Source organism: Strix aluco, chromosome 9 (genome assembly GCF_031877795.1).
Source record: "Strix aluco isolate bStrAlu1 chromosome 9, bStrAlu1.hap1, whole genome shotgun sequence".
In the NCBI taxonomy this organism is placed as follows: domain Eukaryota; kingdom Metazoa; phylum Chordata; class Aves; order Strigiformes; family Strigidae; genus Strix; species Strix aluco.
The window spans coordinates 18,191,846-18,209,092 of record NC_133939.1 but is presented as its reverse complement, the minus strand read 5'-3'; the positions used below and the strand labels follow the sequence as shown (position 1 = coordinate 18,209,092).

Below are 17,247 nucleotides of genomic sequence, written 5' to 3'. Positions count from 1 at the left end.
ATGAAAAACATTTCTGTATTTGCTCAGTCACTTGCTGCTTGAGAGAGTAACGCCAGGACCTAAAGAGTGTTTACATGGCCCCTGCAGAAGGTGCCACAGGAACTGATGCTGAGGAGTTAATCACCCTGAGATACCCCAAAAGCAAATCTTCTATTCGGGCTGACCGGCATGGTTGTGTTACCTGCAGCAGTTCTTTCACAGCGCAGCCACGCTTTGCTCTCTCATGATCTCCTGCTCTCTGCTGCTGTATTTATTGAGCTTTTGTTAATGACAAAATTGAATTAATTCTTAGACTCTTGTTAGTGTTGTTCAAAAAATGACTCTTGCTTTCAGGCTCTGGTGTCCGTTCTTCAGTAAGTCAGTTAAATTGTTTTATTGGATACTTGTTTTCTGTAAATCATGTGAATGATCTAAAACTGAACAGAAAAACCAACCAGTTAAGAGTAACCACAGCAGTTCCCGTTACAATTCTTGGATTTTAAAAAATATACCTGTTCTGGATAAAAGTAACACAGATTTGTTTTCAAGGTGAATTTTGTGTAGGCTGTATTATTACTGGCCCTGAGAAAGCTTTTTCTGATTTGAATGACTTGAAGGGAACCTTCAGTGTTGGTGTGTGGTTTTGTTTTTTAGTTTTTTCTTTTTTGCCCCCTGAAATCTAGATAATTGTAAGGAAGGCAGAGCTATTTATTAGAACAGAATGCAGTTCATGTGCAGTGAAATCTATTTTAAATATTTTTAGATACTATTAAAAACCTCTCAGCAGCGGGGAAGGAAAGTCTTATGCTGCTGGTTTTTGGTTTTGTTTTTTTTCTGTAGTTCTGTTTCGAATCAGCCTCTGCTTCAAGGCAATTTTTTCTTCAGAAATATGCCTCTATTCTGAAAAGCTGCTATAGAGAGATAATAGTTTGCTCAGTGCAATTTTCTTAGCAAATAGATTCATTGGAAAATAAATCAATCAGCAGATTGTATACAGGCAGGCTGCATCCTCATAGCTGTGTCAGGTTTATTACTGAAACTAAAAGCAAAGAAAATACCCGTACTGAAACTAAAAGCAAAGAATTTCTGGAAAGCACGGAGGAAAGAACCCCACCACACTGCCGAATATGTGGCTTTTCCAGCTACATTGCTGAGGTTAGGAGCCTGAGTTTTGTGAAGTCTTATCCTGCCCTTAAATTTCCATAGCCCTCCCTGCAGTTAGAGCCTAAACTTTTATTTAGGCAGTGACTAAGTGTGGGCTCTGAAACTCCTGGGTCTGCAAGAGATATGTAACAGTCTGCAGTGGAAGATATTTGGATGCTGCAGCTATCCATCATCTTGTTCTTGCTTTTTTTTAAAAAAAAAAAATAAATCCCATCACACTTGTCTCTCTCTTCTGCTTTATGTGAGTCTTCCCCCTGTTAGGTGAGGCTGTTTTTTCTGATGAAAAGCCTTGTGTCTGAAGCCAGGACAGAGGCACCAGTGATCATAAACCAGGATCTAGTCTGACCCTCTGCTTGGGCCCTCCTGGCCTTATACCCCCTCCCTGTTGTCCCCCAGCCTTACCTTCATCTTGTGCCTTCTTTTGCAAGCCTTTCTCTGGTGGTTTCAGTATCCTTCAGCAGTGATGCGTCACCAGGAGATGAGCTGCTCTGCTGGCGTTTTTTCAGCCCTGATGGCATCATTAAAAGTCCTTCATCTTTATATTGGCTTGTCCTTCTCTTAGGTGCTTGGACACACTTTCAGGCTGGAGCTGTGCTTTCTGCTCTAACTCCATTGCCTCCTGTGCTGCCCTGCTGCTAGCCAGGCTGCCATTTCACACTGTCCCCTGTTATATCCTGCAAGCGTTGTATCCCCATTATTATTCTTTCTGATCCCATCATGCTTTGCCTGCATTTCCAGCTTCTCCTTGCGTCAAGCTCCCTTATCTGTGTGCTGTGAGTCAGGCCTCACTGAACCACCATTAACCCCTGCACCACTAACCCACTCATTGTTTGTCCCCCCATTGCTCAGAGCACCCCTGGGGTGACCCCAGAGAGCAGGTTTCTGAGTCTCGCAGGGCACGCAGTGGTGACAGGCACACACACCGGCAGAGAGAGCACCGAGAAGCGCCCTCGCCTTTGTCCGACGGTGCCTCCGAACACAGACGTTCTGCCTCAAGGGATCATCAAAGGTCTCCTCAAATGAGTGAGGCCAGCAGTGGCCATTGGCAGGAGTGGAAATCAGCCAGCCAGGGAAGGTCCAGGAGACATCCCAGCCTTGACCTGGAAAGAGAGGTTGAGCATGGCGCCTGTGACCACAGCAATAGCTGGGAGCTGCGGGAGAGGAGAGCAGCTGGCAGGGAGAAGGCTTGGAGACCTCTCAGTCTTGACCTGGAGTCAGAGCAGAGACTTGCAGACCAGGCGCGGCACAACAGGAAGCCAACAAGGCAAGACAAAGAAAAGCACCTTCGTCTTCTTGAGATGGAACTGGAGGCTGAGCAGGAGACCTGGCATCGGGGCAGCAGCCAGCTGGCGCACCCTGAAAAGCACAAGTCTCGTCATCAGGGCCACTCGTCACAGAGGGTGGGGCATGATGAGAAGCTCCATGATGCTGAATCTAGAGATGTTCATAGGAGGGGTGAGGAGAGAGACTGCAAAAGGGCAGGACACAGGAGACGTTCCCCCTCCCCACAAGCTGTGACCCGGGGGAAGGTTGGAGACTGCCAGCGAGACTCAGGTAACCAAGTGATGGGGAAGGTTTATGTACGTGTGGGGATGGACCCTTGCACGCCCTATCCTGGTGTCTGAAATCTGTACTGTTTCCTTTGAAGATGCTTATCTCAATATCCACGTGCAATGTGTACATGGTGAAACCTGGCCAGGTTTCACCCTTATTTGGTGAGATTTTTCTTATCCATTAATGTTCTTGCTCTGTTTATTTACTGACCTGTTCCATGACATCAGAGAGGGTGAGTAAGAAGATATTGTTGGAAATAGTGCCCTTGTTATCCTGCATTTAAGGAAAAAAACCACTAAAAACCAACCAACAACCAGCTTTTGCTTTCATGATATATTTTGTGCTGTGGTCTCCTTACATAGGAGGAAAAAAAAGCCTAACAAAACCCCAAATATTATGATTACACTTGTATTTTGTTGATTTGGGATGCAGGGCTGTAAGTGAGGACAGTTTGCTTAAGCACTAACAAGCCAGCGATTTCCATCCACTTATTGAAAACCCTGCCGTCAGTGTGATCAGTTCACTTCAGGAAAGTTCAGTAGTGGCACTGGGTGTCCAGCTGGGCTCTGTTTGTAAGACGGGGTTCTTGTCAAATTTGTACAAGTGGATTTTTCTGGGAAATGTGTACCTGTATAGTTGTTGTTCAGTAATACTTGGAGATTGGTGGGTCTGAAAGATCCAGATCCATCTTTCCGCTTTTAAAAACCACACTGGGGGTGGGTGTGACCTGTCTCTTAGTAGGAGTTTAGAGACTTGGATCTGTCTGTCACACTGTGGGGAAACTTGTGCTTTAAGCCATCTAACTGGTCTTCCATGGATAAGGTGGGGATCATAATGCGTGTCTGTCTCTGGAGATGCTGGGAGAATTATTCTTAGTCTTTATCATGCAAAAGTTTTCTTTGGGGAAGTGGAAGGTGTTAATCAGGTCTTTATAATCAGTAAGTCATGATTTGCCCCAATACAATGTGGGTCTGAGTGACTCAGTATCCCATCACATTGAGTCAAAATAGCCAGACACTCACATCCTCTTCCTGTGGGCTGTGATCATGGTGGGCTTCGTGCTCCCCTGAGTGTGGGCAGAAGTGATGTGGAAGTAATGTTCATTGTTGTCTTCTGAGCAAATGAAGCCTGGCACCGATCAGCGTGTGAGGAAAGCTCAGCCTCGAGCTGGCCAGCAAACAATTCCTGGAAATTTACTTCTATTCTTCATAGAGGTAATGCTATACAGGAGCCTGTCAGCCATGCTGTTGTTCATTCCAAGATGGTAAAACTGTGTTTACTTTGACCTTGGAAGCACTCTGAATAATTTAACTCTGACCAAGCTGGTGCTTTTTGCCAGTTTCTGTGCTGGCCAGAGACTCCTGCTCTTCACAGCTTGGATTGATCAAAGTGTGCTGGGAAAGGCCAGGTCATAAGCTTAACCATAACATGCCAGAGCTGAAGTTTTCTTCTTATGATAAGATGGTTTGTAAGAGCGGTGTTAATTGCTTAAGATTGATCAGTTGATTCAAACAAAACAAAAACCAGAAAACCCCACACGCCTCCTTTAATACCTGTAGAAGAGGTGGTTTCCTATTCCATGATTTTATTCCAGGTTGATGCATGAGGTCTCTGGCCCTCTGCAGTTGGAAGTCTTTGGGATACTTGGGCAGTTTATTGGTAGATGCACAGAAAGGTTTTTGAGGTCAGTTGGTTACTTCATGTTTTTCCCTTGGTCTTACGATATGGGAAGGAAACTGATAGGTGGCGTAGTAAGATGTAACAGGTATTTATAATAACTGTGTAAATGGTGTAGCTGGAGTAATGGAAGTTTGAGAGAAACTGTCTGGGTTTGAGGTGGAAGAGGGACAGACATCTGGAGTATACTTCAGACATAAAGCAGAAAGCTCATTTAGATGTCTGAGATGTCTGAACAATACAGTTCAGACTGCAGATGGAGGAGAAGGCATTCATTGTATGTGAGTGCAGTCATGCATTTTATAACAGGGATACAGTGAGACTCCTTTGATGGCCTGGTGCAAATAGACTGTGGAGAGAGAGAGACTTTTAATGCAACATTTTAAATCACTTGGAGATGGTTTAACTTTAAAATAAACAAATAAAACTTTGTACTCAAAGCAAGAACTGAACCTTGTATGAACTTCAAATATGTTTACTTGGTTGTTTTCTCACTGTGAATTGTAAAACTCATGGGTCAGCCCAAGGAAGAAATTGTCTGAAACCTCATGTGAGCCTGTTCCAGGCAACTCTTGCAGCCTCTGCTGCTCCAGCGGTGTGTTCAGACTCTGCTGTGCTCATGGCAGAGGTTGGGCTGCTCTCTGCTGCACAGTTTTGCCAGTGTATCTGTATCAATGCAGACTGTGAAATATTACGATTCTTTTGGTAGCATCTCTGTGTCAGCAAAGACTGCTTCAAGGGACATAGCCTCTTCTGCCATATAGTTGTATTTCTCATATAAGACATGGCATATCAGATATTTCTGTATGCATAGAGAAACCTCCCTAAGGTGTGTGCTGCACCTCAGCTAGAGGTACTCTTAAACCAGCTGTCGGGCAGGTATGCTGTCGTGGTCTCTGGTTCCCTGAGTGGGGCTTTTGAAAACAGCTGAGGAGATGGTGGGGATTTGCTTACCAAAGCATTTGGAAAATGGTTGAGTTGATTGCTTTCTCTCATGATTCTGTAGGCACTAAGTTGAGGGGGTCAAAGCAAGCCATGTATGAAGCACCCCGAAGGGAACAGGAGTTGTCTGATGCAGAGATTGCTCGGAAGCTGCAGGAGGAAGAGCTCCTGGTAAGTGGAGAAGATGCATTAGTCAACTGCAAGGAATTAAGGTAGCCAGTGATGACAACTTTAATTTGTAAACTTTTTATATACAATAGTGACTTTTAAGACCTAAGGTCTTGCTACTGCATTCTGGTAATTACCTTTGTCTCCCATACACACACATATGGAGTGACAGCTGGCATCCAGCCAGTAGAGCCCTATTTTCTGAAATAAACACCCCAAAATAAAATGATGGAAGCAGAGTGGTATTAACTGAACATTTCCAGGCAAGTAAAGATGGCCTGTAGTCAGTGTGGTCAGCCCAGAAATGAGGCAGGCCAGTGCCCATCTTTGAGAGAGGTCAGTGGGGTGGGCAGTGCATTGTGGTGTGGCCTGGCAGATAGACGAGGGCAAAGCTCAGCTGAAAAGCTGAAATGAGTTTGGTGTTGAGTTGTGGGGTAAGTATTGAGCTAGCTAAGTACACTTGGAGAGGATGGTAATGTATTTGTATGGGCACCTACTTGCCCCACCCAGTACGTTAATGGGTATGAGTAATTCAGAGATGTTACTTTTTCGTCTCTTATTTTTTCTTTCCTTTTTTTTTTTTTTTTTTCCCTTCAGGCTAATGAGGCAGATCAGAAGGCAGCTCAAGTAGCCCAAGATGAGGTGAGCAAGAAGTCAAATGTTTGTGGTATTCCTTGACTTGTGGAAACTGCTAAACCCCACTTGTCCCCTCTGTCCCTCTAGTTGTTTGTTTCCGTCCTTCTAGGGAAAGCTCAGGGCTCCAGTGGGGTTTGCTCCTAGCTGGTTTTCATGTATATATGCTCAAGCTGGCCAAGCGGGGTGTTGCACTGCCTGTTGCAACCATGGCAGAGGAAGGAAGTTCATGGTTGTGTAAGAGCATCTCTTGTCACTGAGCCCCAAGGGAGACTATCAGAGATGCTGAGATGAACACACACACACACACGCCCCCCATTGAAGGAAAAGGGATAAAGGATAGAAAGGCTCTGCAAACTCAGTTCTGGCAAATCAGGTATCCACTGGGCATGCTGCATGTAGTCAGTCTTAATTCTGCTCTGCCACTTGATTTCTGATCCCAGATGGGTGAGATCCTGGCTTTCCACCCTTCCCGTTCAGCGGCTGTCCACAGAAAAGGGTTTAAATAACTCAAACCTATGGGAGCAGTAAAACCGTCTGACACACTTTCTCTACTTTCCCTTCTAGGAAATTGCCCGACTCTTGATGGCTGAGGAGAAAAAGGCTTTCAAGAAAGGGAGGGAGAGAGAAAAGTCTTCCTTTGAAAAGAGAAGGCATGATCAAGACTGGAAGGTATGTCAAGCCTCATGAGGCACCACAAATGAAGTGCTAAAATGTTATTTCCGTTTCCAGAGGGAGGTGAGGGTGTGTGGTGAGAGCAAAGGGAATGATGCAGACCCTTGCATCCAAAGGGTCTTGCTGCCTGTTATTCAGCTGCTTCTTAAGCCTTTTGGAGCCACTTCCTTGGTTAGATGCTCTTTGGCTCCAGCCAAAGCAAGGTAAGCCTTGGGCGCTGGGCTTAGAGGTTGGTACTGGATGTCACAGCATCTTGTGGCATCCCTTAAGCACTGTCAGTCCTCCTGGTCCAGAACCTTCCCTCTGCTGAAATCCTGACTGTAGCAATAAAAGCAGTAGTTGGTTCTGTTTGTGCACTGCAGGTATAAGCACAATGCAGCTGCTCCAGTTGTCACTCTGCTTCATAATAATGCTTTCATTATAGAGACAATTTTGAGTGTATCAAACCTAGGTTTTTGTATGAGTACTACTACAGAGGCTTGGCTAGCCAATGTAGAAGGTGATAGGAAACAGATTTCATGGTCTGCACTGGTAAGGTGCTAAAGGGGATGTGGTGTTAATCTTGGGGCCAGTTGGAGGTAGCTCTGATGTTTTCAGCCTCCTTACTGAGTTTGAGTGCAGGAGCACAGCTGCATGCCACTGGTCCCTCGTGCTCGGCCCAGCTATGTGCACAGTCATTACACACTGACTGTGTTCGACCCCAACTTTGGGACGGGCCCTCCAGCATTGTCTCATATTTAAAACAGAATTGAGTTTGGCTTAGCAAGGCTTGAGTTTTATTTACTGTAAAGTAGCCTAGATACTGTTGTTTGCACGTATCTGACTGTGGTTAGCTGCGTGTATAAACTGAGCACGAAAGGACTGCATGGAGCTGTGTCTGCCTCAGTGCACTGGCTGGTGTCTTTCAAGGCACACAGATGAGCTGCTTTCTCTTCTTCTTCCCATCAGCATGATGCAAGCGAGTCCACACGCTCAAGGTCAAAAGAAGGGCCTGAAACTCAGCGACACAAAGGTGACAGGTCTTCAAGGTGAGCTTGAACTGGCTGGTCAAAAATGGGGAAATGCAGTTGGGAAGTTGCTCAGAACCTGAGTCCTAGGGAAGAGTTGTAGGGCAACCAGCCTGACCCACCTACAACGGGCTTGGTGGAGAGCAGAGGTTTTAGCGCTGAAAAGAGATGGAGGGCACAGAGCTCGTGAGGTGTTCGGTGACATGCGTCACTCGCTGTGCTCGTGGCATTTGTCCATATCTGTCTTCCTGCCTGGCGCTGACGGAGATTGATGAGCTTGTGCAGTGACATTTGTTAAATGGCAGAGAAACATTGAGAGGTTTAAAGAGCTTCTGGGGCTGTGAAACCAAATGTCATCTCTGGGCAGGAAGGAGTAATCACGATGCATTTGCACAGCTGCTCCATTGGGTCCTTGTTCCCAGTTAAGCCCTGTACACTGCTCCTGCTGCTGCCTGTGGACACTCTCCTGCAAGCAAGTACATTGTGCTTTGGGGTACCTCATCCCAGAGCTGACAGGAACATGCTGTAGCCCAGGGCTGCTTCTGAATCACTTGGTATCCTGGCCTTATGCTCCTCATGAGGGACTGAACCCTAGAAGTGACCCTGGTGGCTTTGGTTACCAGTCGAGATATGAGCCTAGAAATTCTTGTTGAATTTGCAAAAGAAACAACAAATGAGGTGTGCAGATCTTATTAAAATACTTGGGGGTTAAAACTGGGCAAGCATTAAACACTTGAAAATGTTGTTCTTTTGAGTGAGGTTTGCAGCAAATGTCAGGAAACAAAGAATTTCCATTTTGACAAGTTGAAACCATTATTTAAATGAAAGCGGATCATGAGAAGTGGTAAATACTGTGCATTTCTCATGGCAGAAACAGTAACAGTCTGTGCTTAGAGGAGCTGGTCTGCAGGTGGAAGGTCTGGGCCAGACACAGTTTGCATCAAACTGACAGGGACAGACCAGGCAGCTGAGAAGGTGCTTTTGCTATGCTTTCGTGCCTTGGGTTTTTTGTTATGCCTTTGGGTTTTTTTTCCCCAACACTTCTTTTTCACTGTGCTTGGCAGGTCACAGCCTCTCCTCGATGATGCTCGGTATTACACAAGCCAGCCCAGCCCCTTGCGCCAGATCCCCAAACATGAGCACTCTCCTAAAGGTAGGATCAAGCCTGTGGTTGCCCCAGCACTTGGGTTATTATGGGCTGTTTTCCTCAAATAAGCAGCCTCCAGGACACGATGTTCAAACGAGAGGCTAATAGAGAGGAGGAATGGATATTATTGCCCAGCAGGCAGGTGATGCCAGTCAGTGTGCAAGTTGTACATGCTGAGCATGTTGCAGGTTGGGAGACTAAAAAACTGAATCGGTTTGCCTTGAGTTTGTCAAACTGTTCTCTCCATGTCCTCTGTGATCTCTTAATGATGAATGACTGTGAATCAAGGCAGCAAATGAAGGAGAAATAACATGAAGACAATGGCATGATGGATTTTAGGTGACTCACTAGTATCAAACAATCCAATACAAGACAAATCCTCACAGTATCACCTGTCAGGTGGGTGGATGGGATGATCAGACAGAAGTTTGTCCTGAGAACAGGCTTGTTTTGTTCCTATAGCATCTCAGCACTGCTTTGTTGGCTTGTTTCCTGAAATTACTTGGCATAAGAGCAGTGTGGTTAGGGTCATGTCCTGCCAGCTCCTGCGCCCCCTGCCATTTTTTAAATCTGGATGCCAATTGTCTGAGTTATCTGTAGAGTCTCTGGGGGAGGAAAGGGGAAGCCAGATTTCAACTCAATCACTCGGATTTCTTCCAGCTCCATTGTTGTGACTTAAATGTGGACAGTTTACTTCCCAAAACTTAAAAGTTTGGGAAACTTGCATTCTGTCTTCATCAAACAAGCTGGGAAGTTGATGGCACTTCTACAGAGTCTGTAAGGCCAGTGTTAGTTCAGTTTTCTTTAGTGAGACTGTACAACGTGGACGCAGTGCTGTTCACAGCCTAGAAGAAATGTGCATGGCTGCCTATCCAGTAGACCTATCCTTCCTTTTGCTTGAGTAATGTAACATATGGTTCCCATTTTGGCATTTGACTTTACCGCTACTGTGGAAGTCACACAGACATCCAAGAGGGCAGGACAAGTAAAAGATTACTACAGGTAGTATTCTATTCACCAGGATCTATCCTTACAGATTTTTTTTTTCTTTCTGTTTGGCTTTCCAGGTTCCCGTCGAAAGCACTAAACTGTGCTAGCCTTTGCTTTGGTACTGACTCTTCTGTAGCAAACATTACTGGAATTGCCAGGCAACTTTCACAATTCCTTACCCAATGGGGTGTCCACCCTCCACTCCCAGGATCTCCTCTTTTTAAGTGTCATCATATTAATAAGGAGCATTGTTCGTTTTAATTTCTTACTCATATGTGATCACTTAAGCAGTGCAGTATAATCTAGCTGCCACTGAGCTGTGTGAATCAACTAGCTGACTTAACAGCTCTCTCTTACATTCTTTTGAGGCTTTCCTTTTATTTTTATTTTTAAGCTTTGGCTGGAGCTGTGACAAGTAGGACAAATAGAGATGCATGTACAACAAGGAGGAAAATCCAAGAAATGAATTGGGTTAAGGCAATGACAAAATACAAGTCTTTTCCATATTACGATGACTTAGCAAAGAGAGTTATAAGAGGAAACATGTTTCTTCCTGTGCTGGGTAAGACAGCTGAGCCAACCTGACAGTCGTGCTAGCTTGCAGGAAGGGAGAGAGCATCTTCATAAAGTACACCAGCAAAAGCCAGAACCTGGGAGTGGTGAGGAAGAAATTGCCTGTAGAACAGAATTTCTTAACTGCTGTATTTCTTTCTAGGGTTTCCAGCAATCTGGATAGAGTGTGTAACCAGGCATTTAGCTCCAGGGTATAGAATAGAACAGTTAAAAGGAAAGACAATTTCAACGGAAATTAGACCTTGTGTGCATGACTTTTAAGACATGCCAGGGAGTTGATGAAACTGTGAGTTGTGGATTGGGAAGAATCATACAAACAGATTTAAATGCCTGAAGGGACCTCTGTGGTCACCTGCTTAGAGCTTCAGTGTGGTAGAAGCCAAGGAATTTCACTGAAGCGAAGTAGGAAATACTGTAACTCCTAGCTCAGTTGCTGATGCACTTGAGTACAGTATCTTGTGTCTGAACCTGCATATGTCTTGGAAACATGGGTCTGAAGGAGGGCCTTATGGACATTGAGCATCAAATCCAAAATCTACAGTTACAGGCAACTTTGAACTAGAAACAGAGTGCCAAACAGTCCACACAGTCTGTGCAGACTGCTTCCCCTCTACACTGCTTTATCCAGCAGCCCAGGCAGACTCCAGTTAGGATAAAACTATTCCTCTCCAGGGCATAGCAGGGTCTGCAGGTTTAAGTTGTCTGTATAGATTTGCCCATGCAGTTGTTTTTAATTTATTTTTTATTTTTCCTTTCAATGGCTTATTTTCCCTCCGCTCTTTGAAAATCATTCTTCTCTTGCACAAACAAGTAGCCTTTTCCCTTGGCCTCCTCTCATTTAAATTCTTTTGTCTTTTTAATAATTTTTTTTGCTATTTTTTTCAGGTGTGTTTTTAAACTACAAAGCTGAGCATCTGGCTTGGAGTCTGTTCAGCCAGTACAGTTAGCTAGTTATTCATTTACAGTCCAGTTCATGGCAGCAAGCCTGGCTGCCTTGCCACTGCAGCCCCTTGTGCCCAGTGGAGTCTGTCCCACCACGCTTCTTGTCTCCTGCTGGCAGCTGCAATTCTGCTGCTGGTTTTGCTGAAGAGGGGAGGCAGAGCTGTGAGTGTACTTGCCCTTGCCACCAGTGTGCCTCAGAAAGGAGCCTTGACAGCTCTGTAGAGCTTTGTGGAGAGCACGTGCTGGTGTGGAACACCGATAAGAAATTGGAAGAGATCATGGCGCTCTGCTCTTTCACTGATGCACAGTTCAAGTGCCAAGGCAGCTGTAAGGCTTTAACCTTTGCTGTTGTCCTTGGTCAGGATAGTTGCTGAGGCAAATCACTAGGAAGATAAGGCAACTCCTTTTTCATTAAGTTGCAAGGGCATGTTTAATACCATAGCACAAGCCCATGCCTTGCCTTGACCAACAACTCAAGAAAGTTCCATCTCCTACCCCCACTGGCCTGTTGGCAGCAATTCACTATCTGTGAAGAACCAGATAACCCGTGATAGACCTCTGCTAGCCAAAAATCTTGTAACATAGGACTTTGTGCATCAGCAGCATCCTGCTAGCTGCGTACCCTTGCTTCCAGACTGTGAGCTTGCTCACCTGCATGAACCCTTGAGTGACTTGCAAGGTCTTGCTTGCTTGCTGCTTCTTCTCAGGAAATATCCCAGCCAGCAGCTAGATTTTACTGTCCTTGCCTTTTTCCCCTCTTCTCGTTCCACCTCTGACCATTCAGAAGTGTTAATGTTGTTTTAAAGGATCTGGAAAAGGAACAACATAGACCCTATTTTTTTTCATTTTTTATTTGATAACTTGGGCCAATGTGGCAACCTCATCTGGAAAGACTTTATTTTTTAAAAAATTATTTTTATATTTCATGTAACAGTCAAAATTTCTGCTGCTGAAAATGCCATTTTTTTTTCTGTGGGTTTTTCCCCTCCCTTGCCATCAGAGTATTTATTGTTGTGAAATGGATGCCTGGAGGGGTTTTATGAACTAATACTTTCTAGAAACACCCCAGTTCAGGCCCTGCTGCTTGTATCATCTGGTGCACTTGTGAAAACTGGATGGGGAAAAGTCCTGCCAAATCAGAAAGTGGTTTTGCTTTGTACTTGCTGTGCGTGGGGAGAAAACAGTGACCCTCTGCAAAGGGCAAGGGGAAATCGCTAACTAGGAATTCAGCCCTCCCTGGGCCTCTGTAGCTGGCTGTGACAGGCTTTCTTGCAGTGCAGTTGGCTGATGTAACTTCTTTCTTACCCTAATAGAAAAGTCATGAAGGCCCTGAGCCCAGTGACATTTGGAAAACCTATTAATTTAGGAGGGGTGCTTGGGAGTATCCAAGTTCTTCACTTCAGTGGGAGTGCGTGGAAGTAATACGAGAGAAAACTCCCGTTGATTTTATTTGGAAGCTGGGTAAAGTCTGAAGAACACCTCAGTGCTTGCTCTGTGGAGCTGCAGGATCTCCTTAATGGCCTCCTCAGGTCAGCCAAGCTCTCCAGCCATGGCAAGAGATGAGAGCCCAAGGGAGGGATCCCAGGAGCACCTGCTGCTCCCTTGGATGCCTTCAGGGAGTGCTGAATGCTTTATGGACTGCTCTGCTCTATAGCCTCTGTTAGTCCTTACCTTTTTATTCTCACTTCCTACCTTTGTTCATTTGCTGTCACTTGTGTTTCTCCTGTTTTATTTTTCCATAGCCCTTGTGAAAAGGGGGTCCTAAGGTTTTGGTAGAAGGGACTGACACCTATCAAGAGAGAGAGAAATGCTAGGAATGGTAGCTGAAGAAAGCATGTACTGAATGGGGTATAAACAGAGCAATTGTTCTTCTGATACACCTTGTGGGCCTCATGTAGGTCAGAGACTTCCTGAGACAAAAGTTCCAACAGGGCTTGCATGTTTAGTAACCACCAGAAGGAGATTCCATGGTCCCATTGAGGTCAATGAGTTAAGGTCATGGATGAACAAGGAGTCAACTCCTCTTGGGGCTCAGCGGCTGCAGTTCTGCTGAGAGTCAAGAAGACACAGCTTGTGTTAGGTGAGATGCAAAATCAGCACATTGCACGTGTGTCCCTGGAAAGAGACACAATGAAATTGTTTCTTTCAAAAAGATCAATCAGCAATATTTCCTTTCTGTGACAGAAAAAGATTTAAGTAACTATTTTTTCCTTGTCTTCTCTTGCCAAGTTTTAGTAGCTTTGCCTATGGGTTTGTTCTGGATTTAATACCATGTTGGAGCCCTTGCTGGGACCCCTGCCCAGGTCATTCAGGTCTTGCATCCCTTTCTGACTCTGTGCATTAAAAAGGCAACAGGCACTGTGTGGACAATTCTTCACCGTAAAATCCTGGCACTTCCTAATCTTCATAGTAGGCACATCTCACCAGCAAGAGCTCTCGCCACCTCCTCGCCTCCGTCCGAAGCACAATGGTCTGCAAAAGAGAGGTCAGGCGAACCAGAGTGATCGTGCCTTACATGCAGGGATACTCGATGTCTTCAGCAGGCTGATCTGAGTCACCTTGCTATGAAACAGTGTCTTAATGTGGACTGTACAGCTTCCTGCAGTGAGAAGCAGTTGTCATCACATGGATAGATCCAACAGGTTAATCTCATCTTTTTTAGAGAACTTCATGGTTTTGAAATTAGTGGGGAGGGAAATACCAGTTGTTAGGAGATAGATGAAGTCTCGTCATTGAATTTCTCCTCTTGGGGAGGAAGCACAGAAGTTACAAATGCTGCAGTCTGCTTCACTCTGTAAAAGGGATCTTGTATGTACAGTATTTTTTATATCTCTGCATTCCCACCTGTCAGGATTTGAATCAGGATTGATAACATTCTCTTACTTGGGGGAGGGGGGGATGGGTGGGGAAGGATTTTTATTTTTACAGTGCTAGACCTTTGTACATTTTTATTTTGTGCCAAATTACAGCCACTGTTACATTCTAGTGTGTTCATTCAGTTTATTGCTATTGATCAATGTGTATATTATATATATTTTTATTATCAAGGTTTTTATTTTAATTCATATTAACCTGTATGCAAACTAACTGTGGATTGCTAATTTATATATAAAGGGGAGCACTTGGAGACAGTGTGAGGATTCCCCTACTTAGTTTACACTCTTGTAATCTAGCACAGCCAGTCCATGAAACTTATGGCTTCTTACACAGAATGATCTCCTGGGTGTCTGTCACCCTGAGCAGATTGCTCTTGCTGTTTCTCACGGCAGCCCTGGCACTGCAAGGCTATGTTAGATGCAATAGGAAATGAAGCACAACTCATAGCATGAACTGATGGGCGGCTGAGCTCTCTGCTGTCCTGCTTCTGGCCCTGGTGCCAGGGTGGGGACTGGAGCAGGAATTCCCATCTGGGGGTGACTTTGAGGTTTACTCTGCCCTGTATCCATCCCCAGCCAACGGGCAGTTGGTTTTGCCCCATTCTCTCAAGATGCTCAGTGCTTAGTTTTGCAGTTGCTTTGGGAGGTGGGTGTGGGATATAGTGCTCTGAGGCACAGTGGTGTCCCTCACATGAAGTATACCACAGGCAGCTTGTCTTTTTTTTTGTTGTTGTTGCAGAAGGCAGGCATAAGCCTACAGAAATCCCAGTTTACTGTACTCTGCAAAACATGTGCCATAGCACATTTCTGGCTGTGCAGCACTGCTGTGGAGGCTCTGGCTGTGCTGCACACAAGTGCTGCTTGGACTGCTACGCTCAGGACAGGCTGCAGGACATAGGTTTTGTGTTGAGAAGCTGCACTGCCCTCAGCTTCTGTGCTGGAAATATCATCAGCCACCTCCTCCCCCTGAGTAGCACAGGGCAAGGCTTAGCTCTGCAGTTTGGGCTCTTCCAGGAGAGTCCCACAGAGGACTGTGGCGCACACAAATGAGTATTTTCTACTTCACGATAAACAAGTTCCACTGTATCAGTGTTCACTCTAAGTAGACTCCACAGTGTGTCTCCAGCTGCATCTGTGCACTGCAATATAGTTAATTGCCTCGGAGAAATAACTGCAGTTGTCTCATTTAGCTCTTCAGGGTAAACTTTTTCAGCCTGTTGAATCTAAATATTAGCCATGCGATGAGATGGACTAGTCAGAAGGCTTAAATTCCTCAGAGCTGCATGTGTACCCTGCATTGCAACAGCTAATTCTTAAGTATAAATTGCGCACTGACGATAATCTGTCTATGCAAGCCTATTTTTTTTCTTATTTTTGACTGTTGACTCTCTAATTTTACAAGGTTTCGCATAGAACTTCTGAATGACATTTAACCAAAGTATCATGTCCATGTGTGTGTATAGCATGTTTTGCTTCATACTCCAGAATTCTCATTGAATGTAAAGGGAACATTGCCTTGCCCCATTTTGTTCAATAAACCGCTGTATTTTGTTATCCACCACATCCTTCTGTCCCTCCGTGTGCTTTTCTGGAAACACTGAAGTGGGTTACACAAGAGCAGGAGAAAACAACGCTTCGTTCCACCCTTGGCTCCTGGAGCTCAGCTGCTTCTACCAATAATTATGTTCTTCCAATGTAATCGATGTAGCAAAACAACAAATTTATATTTAATTTGATTATTTTGTGGCCAGAGAGATGGAAAAAAAGCTGTGTACTATCTTGGAAAGGATCTGGACTGTTTCATTTCCTGAGACTGTGATACTGAAAAATAAAGCAGTGTAATTGTTTGCAAGGGTAGAATACTTTTTTCTTTTTTGTTAATGTAGCTTTTTAGTTTGCAAAAAGCCTGCTTGAAGCTTCCCAAGAGCAACTCACACCTACAGCGGTGGGATAGAAGGCAAGAAGGAAACGTGGCAAATGCCCTGTGACTGACTGATGTCTTCAAAGGCATCAGCTGAGGATGCAGCTCAAACACGAGCAGACACGAAGCCCTTTCCATGTCACGAATTCAGTGTGTGACTGAACATGCTAAAATAAAGGGGAGGTTACTAAATAGAAACTGGATCTTAAGTCCAAACTCTAAACCTTTCTTAAATGTTTACTTACTCATTTCCCTCTGCTTGCCAAATATAACCATTGCACAGGGGAGCAGAGAGCCCTGTCACAGCCCTCTGCAGGGTGCACCAGGCTGTCCCTACACGGGCCAGGGGCTTTCCTTCCCCAGGGGCTTGGGTCTGTGCAGGAGTGAATGCTCTGACTCCAACCGAGTTCACTTTTGGGCTTGATTAGGGGCTGGGTCACAGCACTACCCCAGTGCTTTCAAATGCCTTTACATTGTCTTTACCTCCTACCAACTCCATCTCAGAGTCCCTTGGGTATTAGCAATGAGTGGAGGTAGGGACCAGCAAAACAGATAAAAAATTAAAAATACTAGGACATGGCTAGCATGGGAGAGGCTGGTTGTAAAAACAGGGCACTAGGAAGTGCCAAGAGCTGTGCCAACTTACAACTTATTGCAGTCTCTTGTCTGAAGTGACTGGGTTGGTCTGTTTTCGTTGAAAGGCTTCTTTCATGCCAGCCTTGGCACTTGTTGAAGCACAAGGCTGTGGTGGGAGGGGGGCCAGCTGGAGCCCTGAGTAGCATCTTTCACCTGCTGCAGGGATGTACACACAGAGGACTGTATGTGGGAACCACAAAAGGAACACTAAAGAGCCCCTAGGGACTTTTTTCTTCCTGTCTTTTTTTGCTGTATCAGAGGAATTGCTGATCTCTGGGTTTGCAAGTCACATGCAGCTCTCAAACTGTGTGGATGGGGGTGGTGATCCATTGTGCCATCGGTGATGGATCGAGGTTCCCCAGG

The 17,247-nt window shown here is 45.1% G+C and overlaps 1 protein-coding gene across 2 annotated transcripts in view; it reads left to right on the top strand.

Annotated features, from left to right (window-relative positions):
- CCDC50 (coiled-coil domain containing 50) overlaps positions 1-16,179 on the top strand; it is a 44,950-nt gene extending 28,771 nt beyond the window's left edge. The window contains exons 6-12 of one of the 2 annotated variants that reach the window (XM_074833960.1): positions 1,993-2,697; positions 5,381-5,487; positions 6,082-6,126; positions 6,685-6,789; positions 7,741-7,820; positions 8,864-8,952; positions 10,014-16,179. In XM_074833960.1, the coding sequence (XP_074690061.1) occupies positions 1,993-2,697; positions 5,381-5,487; positions 6,082-6,126; positions 6,685-6,789; positions 7,741-7,820; positions 8,864-8,952; positions 10,014-10,033 (1,151 nt within the window). In that variant the 3' untranslated portion in view covers positions 10,034-16,179. The remainder of the gene's footprint in view (positions 1-1,992; positions 2,698-5,380; positions 5,488-6,081; positions 6,127-6,684; positions 6,790-7,740; positions 7,821-8,863; positions 8,953-10,013) is intronic. The other variant, XM_074833959.1, reaches the window with a different exon arrangement.
- Positions 16,180-17,247: the final 1,068 nt, after the last annotated feature.